General features: G+C 54.8%; 1 protein-coding gene across 1 annotated transcript in view; it reads left to right on the top strand.

Moving 5' to 3' along the window:
* The window catches only part of LOC130339929 (glucose-6-phosphate 3-dehydrogenase-like), a 75,007-nt gene that overhangs the window by 36,328 nt on the left and 20,988 nt on the right, over nt 1–17,691 (top strand). The window contains exons 4-8 of the mRNA XM_056554115.1: nt 4,404–4,488; nt 6,701–6,774; nt 8,803–8,862; nt 10,038–10,145; nt 12,811–12,867. Of these exons, the coding sequence (XP_056410090.1) occupies nt 4,404–4,488; nt 6,701–6,774; nt 8,803–8,862; nt 10,038–10,145; nt 12,811–12,867 (384 nt within the window). The remainder of the gene's footprint in view (nt 1–4,403; nt 4,489–6,700; nt 6,775–8,802; nt 8,863–10,037; nt 10,146–12,810; nt 12,868–17,691) is intronic.

Below are 17,691 nucleotides of genomic sequence, written 5' to 3' on the forward strand. Positions count from 1 at the left end.
GTCATACCCTATGTCTCGTCCTTCTGCTCGTCCTTAGTCTCATCCTTTGTCTCGCCCTGCGTCTTGTCCTGGGTCTCTTCCTGCATCTTGTCCTTCGTCTGTTCCTGCATCTTGTCCTTCGTCTTGCCCTGTGTCTCGCCCCTGCCTCTTGCCGTTTCTCCTGTGCGTTGCTGTGTACGTGTCCCCATCCTGAGCTGTAATGGATCGGCCTTTGTTTGTGCCTTCAGCAGGAGGAGGCCGTACAGCTCGGTGACTTCAATGGGAATAAAGTGTAATACCCTTCACTGTTTTCTGGGCAGAAACCCCAAAACAGAAAAGATTTATGAGGTTATTGGAGCCACTCCTTCCTGTTCAGATACAGGGCCGCAGTGATTTAGGAGGAGATACATCCACTTCTATTATCTGGCTGTAGCTGATCCCTTCGGGGGCGTCGCTGCACGTCTGTCACCACGGCTTTATTTTTAAATGGTAAAAAATAACATCATAGACCAAAACTGTTGTGGAAAAAGCAGCGAGGAGCCTAGAGAGACGCCTGCTCCTAATTTTGGAGGGTTTTGGGCTGTCTCATCTATATGTCATCTCCTCCTCAGCACAAGATCGCCCTCGCCTGAGCTCGTACAGAAGCGCATGGTTTATGGGATTTACAGGACCATTCCACCAGCCCATAGAAGTCCTGTTTGCCAGTGCCGCTCCTCGACTGACAAATAGTCCTATACATCAGTTGAGGAGTCATGGCAGCAAATACAGCTGACAGATTCCCTTTCAACCAAACATCTCTGACCCCATGTGATTAGACTAAAACCTTCTATCCAATCAGATGTTAGCATCAAAGTCTCTTAGTATGGGGGCGGGGTAGGTATTATTCTTATCCAATACTCTATTGCTAAAACGAAAGAAAAACCTCACACACCTATCCTGCTCTCCAGCTCATCCCACTCCCTGTCTCATCCTGCTTCCTGTCTCATCCCCTTCCCTGTCTCATCCCCTTCCCTGTCTCATCCTGCTTCCTAGCTCATCCCCTTCCCCGACTCATCCCACTCCCCGGCTCATCCCCCTCCCTGTCTCATCCTGCTTCCTAGCTCATCCCCTTCCCCGACTCATCCCACTCCCCGGCTCATCCCACTCCCCGGCTCATCCCACTCCCCGGCTCATCCCACTCCCCGGCTCATCCCACTCCCCGGCTCATCCCACTCCCCCGGCTCATCCCACTTCCCCCGGCTCATCCCACTCCCCCGGCTCATCCCACTCCCCCGGCTCATCCCACTCCCCCGGCTCATCCCACTCCCCCGGCTCATCCCACTCCCCGGCTTATCCCACTTCCCCCGGCTCATCCCACTCCCCCGGCTCATCCCACTCCCCCGGCTCATCCCACTCCCCCGGCTCATCCCACTCCCCCGGCTCATCCCCCTCCCCCGGCTCATCCCCCTCCCCCGGCTCATCCCCCTCCCCCGGCTCATCCCCCTCCCCCGGCTCATCCCCCTCCCCCGGCTCATCCCCCTCCCCCGGCTCATCCCCCTCCCCCGGCTCATCCCCCTCCCCCGGCTCATCCCCCTCCCCCGGCTCATCCCCCTCCCCCGGCTCATCCCCCTCCCCCGGCTCATCCCCCTCCCCCGGCTCATCCCCCTCCCCCGGCTCATCCCCCTCCCCCGACTCATCCCGCTTCCCCGGCTCATCCCGCTTCCCCGCCTCATCCCCCTCCCCGCCTCATCCCGCTCCCTGCCTCATCCTGCCGGGTGGCATGTAGTGCACAGTGCAGGGCTCACAGTACTTCGCCAGCTTTCCCGGTCTTCTGAAGAGCTTATCTGTTTGGCTAATCCAAACATATTTGAACTCCTCAGGAGACTGGGACTGGGAAAGCTGGGTGTCATGCATACTGCATGTCACCAGCTTTCCCAGTCTCCTGAAGATCCAGCAGTGATAGGCTGCCCGTCCTCCTTCACTCCAGTGCTGCCATGCCCTCTCCCTGCTCCCTCACTGGTCTTCTCTCCCTCCTTACTCTTCTCTCAATAAATCTTCTCTCCCCCTCCTACCCTGTCCCCTCTCCCTGCCCCCGCACTAACTATTCTCTGCACCTGCCAGACAGCTAAATTGTACTTTACCATGACACTGGTCCAGCGACAGGATGTTTAAAACTCCTGGGCAATCTCTGCAGCCTGAGAGTAACAGGATCAGGTGATAGACCAGAAGTCCCATAGGCTTGATTGTGAATTCCAGTATTCTTCTGATCACGTTGCTCTCTGAGTCGTCTCTAAACTCTGATATAATAAGTTTAATCAAAATATCTTCAGCCATTTAGACGTTATGCACATACATACACACATACATACACATACACACACACATATACCCACACATATACCCACATACATACATATACACACACATACATACACACATACATACACACATACATACACACTACATACATACACACATACACACATACACACACACATATACCCACACATATACCCACATACATACATATACACACACATACACATACACACACACATACATACACACATACATATACACACATACATACATATACCCACATACATACACATATATACATACACACATACAGATACATATACATACATACATACATACACATACATATATACCCACATACATACATATACACATACATATACACATACACACATACATACATACACACATATATACATATACACATACATACACACATACACATACATACACACATATATATACCCACATACATACCTATACACATACATACACACATACATATACCCACATACATACATACACATACATACATATACCCACATACATACATATACACACCTACATACACACACATACATACATATACCCACATACATACATACACACACATACATACATATACCCACATACATACATGCATATACACATACATACACACATACATATATATATACATATATACACACATACACACATATATATACCCACATACATACATATACACATACATACACACATATATATACCCACATACATACATATACACATACATACACACATACATTCACACATACACACATACATATACCCACATACATACATACACATACATACATATACCCACATACATACATATACACACCTACATACACACATACATACATATACCCACATACATATACCCACATACATACATGCATATACACATACATACGCACACATATATACATACACACATACATACACATACATATACAAATATATATACATACATACATATACACATACATACACACATACCCACATATATACACATACATACACATACCCACATACATACACACACACACACACACACACACACACATACATACATATACACATACATACACATACACATACATATACCCACATACATATACATACACCCACATAAATACACACATATACACATACATACACACATATATACATATACACATACATACATATACACATACATGTACATACATACATATACACGTACATACAAACACATATACATATACATACATATACACATACATATACCCACATACATACATCCACATACATATACACACATACATACATACATACACACATATACACATACAAACACACACATACATATACATACATACACTCACACATATATACACACATACATACATATACACATACATACATTCACATACATACATTCATACACACATATACATACACACATACATACATATATATACATACATATACGCATACATATACATACACACATACGTACACATACACACATACATTTACACACATACATACATATACATATACATACACACATACATATAAAGACACACATACATACACATAAATACACTCACACAAACATATACACATACTTATATAAACACATTCGTACATACACACACATACATATTCACACATACATACACATATACACACATACATATACACACACATACATATACAACTACATATACACACATACATAGACACGTATACATACATACACATAAATACACTCACACATACATACATTCATATATACATATACATATATACATACATATACACATATACACACATTCATATACATACATTCATACACACATATATATACACACATACATACACACCTTCATACACACGTACATACACACGTACATACACACATATACATACATACACACATACATACCTACATTCATACATATACAGACACACATGCATACATAAACATACACATACATACATTCATGCACACATACATACATACACACATACATTCATACATGTACATACATATACACACACATACATATATACATACATATGTATATCATTATATTTACATTATATTTGCTCAGGTTGTTGGAGCTGTAGATCCTCGATCTTGTACCAAAGACACCCTAAAGATGATGTTTACTATAGATGAAGATAAGTTTTTTGATGGTAAGTATACCTGCACTTGTTTTATTTGAATTAAAATGTCTATTAACAATATTCACAGCCTTTAGCCCCTGAACAGACTACAGCCCCCCAAGCTCCCCCCAGACTACAGCCCCCCGAGCTCCCCCCAGACTACAGCCCCCCGAGCTCCCCCCCGAGCTGCCCCCCAGACTACAGCCCCCCGAACTCCCCCCAGACTACAGCCCCCTGAGCTCCCCCCAGACTACAGCCCCCCGAGCTCCCCCCAGACTACAGCCCCCCGAGCTCCCCCCAGACTACAGCCCCCCCTCCGAGCTCCCCCCAGACTACAGCCCCCCGAGCTCCCCCCAGACTACAGCCCCCCCTCCGAGCTCCCCCCAGACTACAGCCCCCCCTCCGAGCTCCCCCCAGACTACAGCCCCCCCTCCGAGCTCCCCCCAGACTACAGCCCCCCCTCCGAGCTCCCCCCAGACTACAGCCCCCCCTCCGAGCTCCCCCCAGACTACAGCCCCCCCTCCGAGCTCCCCCCAGACTACAGCCCCCCCTCCGAGCTCCCCCCAGACTACAGCCCCCCCTCCGAGCTCCCCCCAGACTACAGCCCCCCCTCCGAGCTCCCCCCAGACTACAGCCCCCCCCTCCGAGCTCCCCCCAGACTACAGCCCCCCCTCCGAGCTCCCCCCAGACTACAGCCCCCCCTCCGAGCTCCCCCCAGACTACAGCCCCCCCTCCGAGCTCCCCCCAGACTACAGCCCCCCCTCCGAGCTCCCCCCAGACTACAGCCCCCCCTCCGAGCTCCCCCCAGACTACAGCCCCCCCTCCGAGCTCCCCCCAGACTACAGCCCCCCCCCGAGCTCCCCCCAGACTACAGCCCCCCCGAGCTCCCCCCAGACTACAGCCCCCCGAGCACCCCCCAGACTACAGCCCCCCCCCCGAGCTCCCCCCAGACTACAGCCCCCCCCCCGAGCCCCCCCCAGACTACAGCCCCCCACCCCCGAGCTCCCCCCAGACTACAGCCCCCCCCCGAGCTCCCCCAAAACTACAGCCCCCCCCCCGAGCTCCCCCCAGACTACAGCCCTCCCCCCGAGCTCCCCCCAGACTACAGCCCTCCCCCCGAGCTCCCCCCAGACTACAGCCCTCCCCCCGAGCTCCCCCCAGACTACAGCCCCCCCGAGCTCCCCCCAGACTACAGCCCCCCCGAGCTCCCCCCAGACTACAGCCCCCCCGAGCTCCCCCCAGACTACAGCCCCCCGAGCTCCCCCCAGACTACAGCCCCCCGAGCTCCCCCCAGACTACAGCCCCCCGAGCTCCCCCCAGACTACAGCCCCCGAGCTCCCCCCAGACTACAGCCCCCCGAGCTCCCCCCAGACTACAGCCCCCCGAGCTCCCCCCAGACTACAGCCCCCCGAGCTCCCCCCAGACTACAGCCCCCCCCGAGCTCCCCCCAGACTACAACCCCCCGAGCTCCCCCCAGACTACAGCCCCCCGAGCTCCCCCCAGACTACAGCCCCCCCGAGCTCCCCCCAGACTACAGCCCCCCCGAGCTCCCCCCAGACTACAGCCCCCCCGAGCTCCCCCCAGACTACAGCCCCCCGAGCTCCCCCCAGACTACAGCCCCCCCGAGCTCCCCCAGACTACAGCCCCCCCGAGCTCCCCCCAGACTACAGCCCCCCGAGCTCCCCCCAGACTACAGCCCCCCGAGCTCCCCCCAGACTACAGCCCCCCGAGCTCCCCCCAGACTACAGCCCCCCGAGCTCCCCCCAGACTACAGCCCCCCGAGCTCCCCCCAGACTACAGCCCCCCCCGAGCTCCCCCCAGACTACAACCCCCCGAGCTCCCCCCAGACTACAGCCCCCCCGAGCTCCCCCCAGACTACAGCCCCCCCGAGCTCCCCCCAGACTACAGCCCCCCCCGAGCTCCCCCCAGACTACAGCCCCCCGAGCTCCCCCCAGACTACAGCCCCCCCGAGCTCCCCCCAGACTACAGCCCCCCCGAGCTCCCCCCAGACTACAGCCCCCCGAGCTCCCCCCAGACTACAGCCCCCCCGAGCTCCCCCCAGACTACAGCCCCCCCGAGCTCCCCCCAGATTACAGGTTTCCTGTAGGTCGCAGGATGTAACCCTCGTCCTGTTTTTACTGATATTTACGTTATCATTACATTGTTATTTATTGTTTAGTTTGATACATTTTACTACAAGATATTTTACAAAGAGACAAAATAATAAATGTTTTTCCTGCAGACTGGAGAGAAGCCGCAAAACTCGACAAATTTGCCGATGCGGTGATAATCGCCACCCCGGACAGGCTCCATAAGGTAAATGCCGGATATTAGGGAGGACGGCAGGTGCAGGAGACGTAATGGGGCCCCGCTCTTCAGGAGCATCTGCTGGGGGCCACGTTCTCCTTCACAGCCACCATCTCCCATGTGACCTTAATACCAACCAGATGGCACCAATGTATTCGCCAACCCCCACCCTGCAGACCCCACAGCGGCCATCATGGTCCTTCATCTCTCACATCTGATGTGTCGAGATTTGGAGGCATTTTCAGATATTGGGGTTTGAGTAAAATTCCTTAAAATTTTATGAATTCCAAAACATTTGAATCCCAAAGACAAAGAAAACAATGTAATATAATGGGTAATGCAGATTACAGGGAGGGGTAATGCAGATTACTGGGAGGGGTAATGCAGATTACAGGGAGGGGTAATGCAGATTACAGGGAGGGGTAATGCAGATTACTGGAGGGGTAATGCAGATTACAGGGAGGGGTAATGCAGATTACTGGGAGGGGTAATGCAGATTACAGGGAGGGGTAATGCAGATTACAGGGAGGGGTAATGCAGAGTACAGGGAGGGGTAGTGCAGAGTACAGGGAGGGGTAGTGCAGAGTACAGGGAGGGGTAGTGCAGAGTACAGGGAGGGGTAGTGCAGAGTACAGGGAGGGGTAGTGCAGAGTACAGGGAGGGGTAGTGCAGAGTACAGGGAGGGGTAGTGCAGAGTACAGGGAGGGGTAGTGCAGAGTACAGGGAGGGGTAGTGCAGAGTACAGGGAGGGGTAGTGCAGAGTACAGGGAGGGGTAGTGCAGAGTACAGGGAGGGGTAGTGCAGAGTACAGGGAGGGGTAGTGCAGAGTACAGGGAGGGGTAGTGCAGAGTACAGGGAGGGGTAGTGCAGAGTACAGGGAGGGGTAGTGCAGAGTACAGGGAGGGGTAGTGCAGAGTACAGGGAGGGGTAGTGCAGAGTACAGGGAGGGGTAGTGCAGAGTACAGGGAGGGGTAATGCAGATTACTGGGAGGGGTAGTGCAGAGTACAGGGAGGGGTAGTGCAGAGTACAGGGAGGGGTAGTGCAGAGTACAGGGAGGGGTAGTGCAGATTACAGGGAGGGGTAATGCAGATTACAGGGAGGGGTAATGCAGATTACAGGGAGGGGTAATGCAGATTACAGGGAGGGGTAATGCAGATTACTGGGAGGGGTAATGCAGATTACTGGGAGGGGTAATGCAGATTACTGGGAGGGGTAATGCAGATTACTGGGAGGGGTAATGCAGATTACTGGGAGGGGTAATGCAGATTACAGGGAGGGGTAATGCAGATTACTGGGAGGGGTAATGCAGATTACAGGGAGGGGTAGTGCAGATTACTAGGAGGGGTAATGCAGATTACTAGGAGGGGTAATGCAGATTACTAGGAGGGGTAATGCAGATTACTAGGAGGGGTAGTGCAGATTACTAGGAGGGGTAATGCAGATTACTGGGAGGGGTAATGCAGATTACAGGGAGGGGTAATGCAGATTACTAGGAGGGGTAATGCAGATTACAGGGAGGGGTAGTGCAGATTACTAGGAGGGGTAATGCAGATTACTGGGAGGGGTAATGCAGATTACTGGGAGGGGTAATGCAGATTACAGGGAGGGGTAATGCAGATTACAGGGAGGGGTAATGCAGATTACTGGGAGGGGTAATGCAGATTACTGGGAGGGGTAATGCAGATTACTGGGAGGGGTAGTGCAGATTACAGGGAGGGGTAATGCAGATTACTGGGAGGGGTAATGCAGATTACAGGGAGGGGTAATGCAGATTACTAGGAGGGGTAATGCAGATTACAGGGAGGGGTAGTGCAGATTACAGGGAGGGGTAATGCAGATTACTAGGAGGGGTAATGCAGATTACAGGGAGGGGTAGTGCAGATCATATAACATACAGTATATAAATATTCCCTTTAAGGGGCCGGACCCATAATCATCACAGTGTTTCTCCCTCCAGGTCGCTGTCCGGTTTTGTGTCCTCAGATTTAATATTTTCTTGTATCTTTTTGAAAGGAATAAATGTCTGATCTCTTTAGGACCCAGCGATAGCGTTCGCGCAGAAAGGATATCACATTCTCCTGGAGAAGCCGATGGCGGTGAGTGGTCACATGATCATGGAGACAACAAATAGTGAAGGGCCCTAGATCCACATGGTGGGGTGGGGGTGGGGGTCTCTAGATCCACACGGTGGGGGGCCATAGATTCACACAGTGGGGGGGCCCTAGATCCACACTGTGGGGGGGGGCCATAGATCCACACAGTGGGGGGGCCCTAGATCCACACTGTGGGGGGGGGGGGGGCCCTAGATCCACACTGTGGGGGGGGGGGCCCTAGATCCACACGGTGGGGGCCCTAGATCCACACGGTGGGGGGGGGCCCTAGATCCACAAGGTGGGGGGGGCGTGGGGGTCCCTAGATCCACATGGTGGGGTGGGGGTCCCTAGATCCACACGGTGGGGTGGGGGTCCCTAGATCCACACGGTGGGGTGGGGGTCCCTAGATCCACACGGTGGGGTGGGGGTCCCTAGATCCACACGGTGGGGTGGGGGTCCCTAGATCCACACGGTGGGGGGGGGGCCATAGATCCACACGGTGGGGGGGGGGCCCTAGATCCACACGTGGGGGGGGGGGCCCCTAGATCCACACGTGGGGGGGGGGCCCTAGATCCACACGGTGGGGGGCCCTAGATCCACACGGTGGGGGGCACTAGATCCACACGGTGGGGGGCACTAGATCCACACGGTGGGGGGGTGGGGGTCCCTAGATCCACACGGTGGGGGGGCCCTAGATCCACACGGTGGTGTGGGGGGCCCTAGATCCACACGGTGGTGTGGGGGGCCCTAGATCCACACGATGGGGGTGGGGGTCCCTAGATCCACACGAAGGGGGTGGGGGTCCCTAGATCCACACGGTGGGGGTCCCAGATCTACACGGGGGGGTCCCTAGATCCACACGGGGGGGTCCCTAGATCCACACGGTGGTGGGGGGGGGGGTCCCTAGATCCACACGGTGGTGTGGGGGGTCCCTAGATCCACACGGTGGGGGTGGGGGGCCCTAGATCCACACGGTGGTGTGGGGGGTCCCTAGATCCACACGGTGGGGGGGGGCCCTAGATCCACACGGTGGGGGGGGGCCCTAGATCCACACGGTGGGGGGGCCCTAGATCCACACGCTGCTCCTGAGCCCTTGGTTGGGGACCCTCAGTCTTTATATTATTATTCACTAATAGTTTTGATTGCGTTTAGTAATAACCTATTTTTTTGTCTGTTAGGTCACCCCTGAGGACTGTCATGAAATAGTTAATGCCTGTAAAGAAAATGATGTCATGCTCGCGGTGGGACATGTGATGCGATACCATCCAGTTTCCAGGAAAATCAAGGTATTTCCGTTATCCCGGCGCGTAGATCGCGGTCACATTTATCCAAGTGTTTGGGCTTTTTTTCCGGGTAAAATCTCGGTGCGGCCCCCCAGGAGTTAATAAAAATAACAGGAAATAGTGAGCGCTGACACGTTACACATAGCGAGGCCCGTACACGACCGGACCCTCAGGGCGCACACTCAGCCGCCATGTCACCAGGACAAGTTCACACACGTTGGATTTTCTGTGGATTCTATTAGAAAATTGACCAAGAATCTGCAGGGAAATCAATTTTTTTGAGAATTTTGTTGCAAATTCTTCACGACAGATGTGAAAAAAAAATGGTATTCTTCCTGTCCGCTGTGTGAGGCCTGCGCGGTCCTCCAGCCAGTCCTTGAGTCGTAACGTATGGACATATAACGTACTATCCAGCAAAGTGTCCAGCGTGCGGCCAAAGCCAACAGTGCAGTATATGCCGTAGAGGCCAGAGGCGGACCCCCCCCCCCCACCCGCAGTCTCCTCTGGATCCATATAGGGGGTTTCTGAGCCAATAAAAACCTTGACTGATACCTGTCTGTGTGTGAATCCTCTCCAGAAGGTTCGTTTCCGGTTCGTCTTGTCCGGCTCTGTGCCGCGCTGTTGTTTTGTGGCCTCCAGGGCTTTCTTTCTGTGTGGCTTACAGTAATGGCCGCCATCTCTTCAGACTGAGGCTTTCCTATCAGACACAACTGCACCGGACAATATCACTATTACCAATCCACCTTAAAGGGGTACTCCACTGCCCCAGCGTCTACTGGGGTCGTGATGTCATGTACACGCCCCCTAGTGATGTCACATCACGCCCCCTCAATGCAAGTCTATGAGAGGGGGCGTGGCGTCACAAGGGGGCGTGTGCATGACGACCCCAGTAGTCCGCACCCAGCGTTCAGAACAAAATGTTCCGGACGCTGGGGCAGTGCAGTACCCCTTTAAGGTGTCTCCGGCAGGCGTGTCAGTGCACCCATGTATGAGCAGAAACCCCAATGCATCAGGAATCCCCGGAGATCTGTCTGCGGCGCCCCCTGTGTTCACACTTTGTATTATTGGAGGTAGAATATTATATAAAGCTTCGGGTGCGCAGATTACAGCGGCCATGTTTCCTCCCTGTTCTGTTCCCTGGCGATTGTAATATGTCACCAGTTTAGGGATCTGTACATAATGTAAATGGTAAATATTACGTAATAATATCTAATAATATCTGCTCTGTTCTATATAAGTCACTGGAATCCGTGGGAGGAATAATGAGGCTGGCGCCATGTGTCTTGTCTGTATGGATGTCAGGGTTTGGCTTTGTTTAGGCAGTTTATAAGGTGTGACCGGCGGTATACATAGGAACACTGATAACCGCACATGGGATCAGAGCGTGCACATGGGATCAGAGCGTGCACATGGGTTCAGAGCGTGCACATGGGTTCAGAGCGTGTGTGCCCGTGTTCAGAGCATGTGCGCCCGTGTTCAGTGTGTTCGCCCGTGCTTAGTGCGGTCGCCCGTGTTCAGAGCATTCGTCCATGTTCAGAGCGTGTTCGCCCGTGTTCAGAGCGTGTTCGCCCCTGTTCAGAGCGTTCGCCCGTGTTCAGAGCGTGTTCGCCCCTGTTCAGAGCGTTCGCCCGTGTTCAGAGCATTCGTCCATGTTCAGAGCGTGCGCCCGTGTTCAGAGCGTGGTCATGTGATCAGAGCGTGGTCATGTGATCAGAGCGTGGTCATGTGATCAGAGCGTGCGCCCGTGTTCAGAGCGTGGTCATGTGATCAGAGCGTGGTCATGTGATCAGAGCGTGCGTCCGTGTTCAGAGCATGGTCATGTGATCAGAGCGTGCGTCCGTGTTCAGAGCATGGTCATGTGATCAGAGCGTGCACATGTGAACAGATCCCCAGTGAGTATACAGAGTATTAGCTGGAGATGCCAGTGGTGACCCCGTCTGCTTTCATATAGGACAGTGTTTCCCAACCAGGGTGCCTCCAGCTGTTGCAAAACTACAACTCCCAGTCTTCAGCTGTCCGGGCATGCTGGAAGTTGCGGTTTTGCAACAGCTGGATGCACCCTGGTTGGGAAACGCTGATCTAGGAGGTGTTTTTAGTTCCTGTATGTGTGTGAATCCTCCAGGTGAAGACACGTCACGTTTATCGGCGGACTCTGTGCTGCTCCGTTGTTTTGATGCTGCCGGGGCTGTGATAGGCTGATTGTACTGGACATCACATATACTCTAGAGAGAAGGTGGGAAGACCCCTTACTGCACGCTCAGCTCAGCCAAGCATGCATGTATTCTGGAGAGGACAGAAAGCCATTGGCAGACTCCATTGGGGGGGGGGGGCGGCATAAGGATCGGACACATTGAAATCCACCTGCCCGATCCTGCAGGGAACCGATTCATATTAGCCGGTCCTGGGTCTCCATGGCAACAGACTACAAACCCTGTGCAGTCTGACCCTACTGTATGTAAGAGACGAGAGAGCGATGCAGGAGTCAGACTACATGGGCGGTGCTTGTAGTCTGTTACCATGGCGCCATCGTCTGTAGACGCGGTCAGGAGTGAATTATACATGGTCCTATGCGCAGTCTCCGAGGTAACACGTCCTCGGTATAAGGATTGGCGCTAATGCCGCCGACGTCTCCATAGACCTAATTAACCCTTCTCCTCCCTGTTCTTAGGATTTGTTGGATTCTGGTGTCATCGGAGACGTCGTTCACATCCAGCACATGGAGCCGGTGAGTTTGTCATCTGATTATTTATGTGCGGCCATGATGGATTCAGCGACCCCCCCCAGAATGTGTTCATCCCCCGCTCCGTGCAGTATGGGGTTAGGGTGTGTGAATCCTTCCATACAGGGGTTAAATGACCCTCCTTTATATGATTTGTGTTACCCTTCAGAGCATTGTGGGTATCAATAGGTTAATGTGGGAATCAGTCAGGAAGAAAGTGGCGTCCGGTCTGTGGGGACCGTGTTCTAGAACTGGGTAATACTGCCCCCTGGTGGGGAGGAGGGTGGATAGTGGGGGCAGTGAACGTGTAAATGTAGGCGGCGCGTAATGTCTTAGACAATAAGAAAACCCTTTCCTGCCTCTTATGGGTCGCAGTTAGAGCCCCTGACCCCTTCCCTAATGATGGGGGTGCTGATCGGGCCCCATGACTGAGAATAGAGGTGCACAGGGCAGTAATAGGAGGAGTCACACAGCAACTGTCATATACGAGGTACTAAAGGACAAAGTGTGTGTGTGATGGTGCAGCAGAGCTGGGTGTGTGATGGTGCAGCAGAGCTGTGTGTGTGATGGTGCAGCAGAGCTGTGTGTATGATGGTGCAGCAGAGCTGGGTGTGTGATGGTGCAGCGGAGCTGGGTGTGTGATGGTGCAGCGGAGCTGTGTGTATGATGGTGCAGCAGAGCTGTGTGTGTGATGGTGCAGCAGAGCTGGGTGTATGATGGTGCAGCAGAGCTGTGTGTGTGATGGTGCAGCAGAGCTGTGTGTGTGATGGTGCAGCAGAGCTGTGTGTGTGATGGTGCAGCAGAGCTGTGTGTGTGATGGTGCAGCAGAGCTGTGTGTGTGATGGTGCAGCAGAGCTGTGTGTGTGATGGTGCAGCAGAGCTGGGTGTGTGATGGTGCAGCAGAGCTGGGTGTGTGATGGTGCAGCAGAGCTGGGTGTGTGATGGTGCAGCGGAGCAGGGTGTGTGATGGTGCAGCAGAGCTGGGTGTATGATGGTGCAGCAGAGCTGGGTGTGTGATGGTGCAGCAGAGCTGGGTGTGTGATGGTGCAGCAGAGCTGGGTGTGTGATGGTGCAGCAGAGCTGTGTGTGTGATGGTGCAGCAGAGCTGGGTGTGTGATGGTGCAGCAGAGCTGGGTGTGTGATGGTGCAGCAGAGCTGTGTGTGTGATGGTGCAGCAGAGCTGTGTGTGTGATGGTGCAGCAGAGCTGGGTGTGTGATGGTGCAGCAGAGCTGGGTGTGTGATGGTGCAGCAGAGCTGGGTGTGTGATGGTGCAGCAGAGCTGGGTGTATGATGGTGCAGCAGAGCTGGGTGTGTGATGGTGCAGCAGAGCTGGGTGTGTGATGGTGCAGCAGAGCTGGGTGTGTGATGGTGCAGCAGAGCTGGGTGTGTGATGGTGCAGCAGAGCTGTGTGTGTGATGGTGCAGCAGAGCTGGGTGTGTGATGGTGCAGCAGAGCTGGGTGTGTGATGGTGCAGCGGAGCAGTGTGTGTGATGGTGCAGCGGAGCAGGGTGTGTGATGGTGCAGCGGAGCTGGGTGTATGATGGTGCAGCAGAGCTGGGTGTGTGATGGTGCAGCAGAGCTGTGTGTGTGATGGTGCAGCAGAGCTGTGTGTGTGATGGTGCAGCAGAGCTGGGTGTGTGATGGTGCAGCAGAGCTGTGTATGATGGTGCAGCAGAGCTGTGTGTATGATGGTGCAGCAGAGCTGTGTGTGTGATGGTGCAGAAGAGCTGTGTGTATGATGGTGCAGCAGAGCTGGGTGTGTGATGGTGCAGCAGAGCTGGGTGTGTGATGGTGCAGCAGAGCTGTGTGTGTGATGGTGCAGCAGAGCTGGGTGTGTGATGGTGCAGCAGAGCTGGGTGTGTGATGGTGCAGCAGAGCTGTGTGTGTGATGGTGCAGCAGAGCTGGGTGTGTGATGGTGCAGCAGAGCTGGGTGTGTGATGGTGCAGCAGAGCTGGGTGTGTGATGGTGCAGCAGAGCTGGGTGTGTGATGGTGCAGCAGAGCTGGGTGTGTGATGGTGCAGCAGAGCTGGGTGTGTGATGGTGCAGCAGAGCTGGGTGTGTGATGGTGCAGCAGAGCTGGGTGTGTGATGGTGCAGCAGAGCTGGGTGTGTGATGGTGCAGCAGAGCTGGGTGTGTGATGGTGCAGCAGAGCTGTGTGTGTGTGATGGTGCAGCAGAGCTGTGTGTGTGTGTGATGGTGCAGCAGAGCTGTGTGTGTGTGATGGTGCAGCGGAGCTGGGTGTGTGATGGTGCAGCGGAGCTGGGTGTGTGATGGTGCAGCGGAGCTGGGTGTGTGATGGTGCAGCGGAGCTGGGTGTGTGATGGTGCAGCGGAGCTGGGTGTGTGATGGTGCAGCGGAGCTGGGTGTGTGATGGTGCAGCGGAGCTGTGTGTGTGATGGTGCAGCGGAGCTGGGTGTGTGATGGTGCAGCGGAGCTGGGTGTGTGATGGTGCAGCGGAGCTGTGTGTGTGTGATGGTGCAGCGGAGCTGTGTGTGTGTGATGGTGCAGCGGAGCTGTGTGTGTGTGATGGTGCAGCGGAGCTGTGTGTGTGTGATGGTGCAGCGGAGCTGTGTGTGTGTGATGGTGCAGCGGAGCTGGGTGTGTGATGGTGCAGCGGAGCTGGGTGTGTGATGGTGCAGCGGAGCTGGGTGTGTGATGGTGCAGCGGAGCTGGGTGTGTGATGGTGCAGCGGAGCTGGGTGTGTGATGGTGCAGCGGAGCTGGGTGTGTGATGGTGCAGCGGAGCTGGGTGTGTGATGGTGCAGCGGAGCTGGGTGTGTGATGGTGCAGCGGAGCTGGGTGTGTGATGGTGCAGCGGAGCTGGGTGTGTGATGGTGCAGCGGAGCTGGGTGTGTGATGGTGCAGCGGAGCTGGGTGTGTGATGGTGCAGCGGAGCTGGGTGTGTGATGGTGCAGCGGAGCTGGGTGTGTGATGGTGCAGCGGAGCTGGGTGTGTGATGGTGCAGCGGAGCTGGGTGTGTGATGGTGCAGCGGAGCTGGGTGTGTGATGGTGCAGCGGAGCTGGGTGTGTGATGGTGCAGCGGAGCTGGGTGTGTGATGGTGCAGCGGAGCTGGGTGTGTGATGGTGCAGCGGAGCTGGGTGTGTGATGGTGCAGCGGAGCTGGGTGTGTGATGGTGCAGCGGAGCTGGGTGTGTGATGGTGCAGCGGAGCTGGGTGTGTGATGGTGCAGCGGAGCTGGGTGTGTGATGGTGCAGCGGAGCTGGGTGTGTGATGGTGCAGCGGAGCAGTGTGTGTGATGGTGCAGCGGAGCAGTGTGTGTGATGGTGCAGCGGAGCTGGGTGTGTGATGGTGCAGCAGAGCTGGGTGTACAATGTGCGCGGTGCAGAGCTGTGTGTGTACAATGTGCGCGGTGCGGAGGAGCGGTATGTGTACAATGTGCGCGGTGCGGAGGAGCGGTGTGTGTACAATGTGCGCGGTGCGGAGGAGCGGTGTGTGTACAATGTGCGCGGTGCGGAGGAGCGGTGTGTGTACAATGTGCGCGGTGCGGAGGAGCGGTGTGTGTACAATGTGCGCGGTGCGGAGGAGCGGTGTGTGTACAATGTGCGCGGTGCGGAGGAGCGGTGTGTGTACAATGTGCGCGGTGCGGAGGAGCGGTGTGTGTACAATGTGCGCGGTGCGGAGGAGCGGTGTGTGTACAATGTGCGCGGTGCGGAGGAGCGGTGTGTGTACAATGTGCGCGGTGCGGAAGAGCGGTGTGTGTACAATGTGCGCGGTGCGGAGGAGCGGTGTGTGTACAATGTGCGCGGTGCGGAGGAGCGGTGTGTGTACAATGTGCGCGGTGCGGAGGAGCGGTGTGTGTACAATGTGCGCGGTGCGGAGGAGCGGTGTGTGTACAATGTGCGCGGTGCGGAGGAGCGGTGTGTGTACAATGTGCGCGGTGCAGAGCTGTGTGTGTACAATGTGCGCGGTGCAGAGCTGTATGTGTACAATGTGCGTGGTGCGGAGCTGTGCAGAGCTGTGTGTACAATGTGTGTGTACAATGTGTGTGGTGCGGAGGAGCGGTGTGTGTACAATGTGTGTGTACAATGTGTGTGGTGCGGAGGAGCGGTGTGTGTACAATGTGCGCGGTGCGGAGGAGCGGTGTGTGTGTACAATGTGCGCGGTGCGGAGGAGCGGTGTGTGTACAATGTGTGCGGTGCGGAGGAGCGGTGTGTGTACAATGTGCGTGGTGCGGAGCTGTGTGTGTACAATGTGTGTGGTGCGGAGCTGTGTGTGTACAATGTGCGTGGTGCGGAGGAGCGGTGTGTGTACAATGTGCGTGGTGCGGAGGAGCGGTGTGTGTACAATGTGCGTGGTGCGGAGGAGCGGTGTGTGTACAATGTGCGCGGTGCGGAGGAGCGGTGTGTGTACAATGTGCGTGGTGCGGAGGAGCGGTGTGTGTACAATGTGCGTGGTGCGGAGGAGCGGTGTGTGTACAATGTGCGCGGTGCGGAGGAGCGGTGTGTGTACAATGTGCGCGGTGCGGAGGAGCGGTGTGTGTACAATGTGCGCGGTGCGGAGGAGCGGTGTGTGTACAATGTGCGCGGTGCGGAGGAGCGGTGTGTACAATGTGTGTGGTGCGGAGCTGTGTGTGTACAATGTGCGCGGTGCGGAGGAGCGGTGTGTGTGTACAATGTGCGCGGTGCGGAGGAGCGGTGTGTGTACAATGTGCGCGGTGCGGAGGAGCGGTGTGTGTACAATGTGCGCGGTGCGGAGGAGCGGTGTGTGTGTACAATGTGCGCGGTGCGGAGGAGCGGTGTGTGTGTACAATGTGCGCGGTGCGGAGGAGCGGTGTGTGTACAATGTGTGCGGTGCGGAGGAGCGGTGTG

The sequence above is a fragment of the Hyla sarda genome, unplaced genomic scaffold (assembly GCF_029499605.1).
Source record: "Hyla sarda isolate aHylSar1 unplaced genomic scaffold, aHylSar1.hap1 scaffold_560, whole genome shotgun sequence".
Taxonomy (NCBI): Eukaryota; Metazoa; Chordata; class Amphibia; order Anura; family Hylidae; genus Hyla; species Hyla sarda.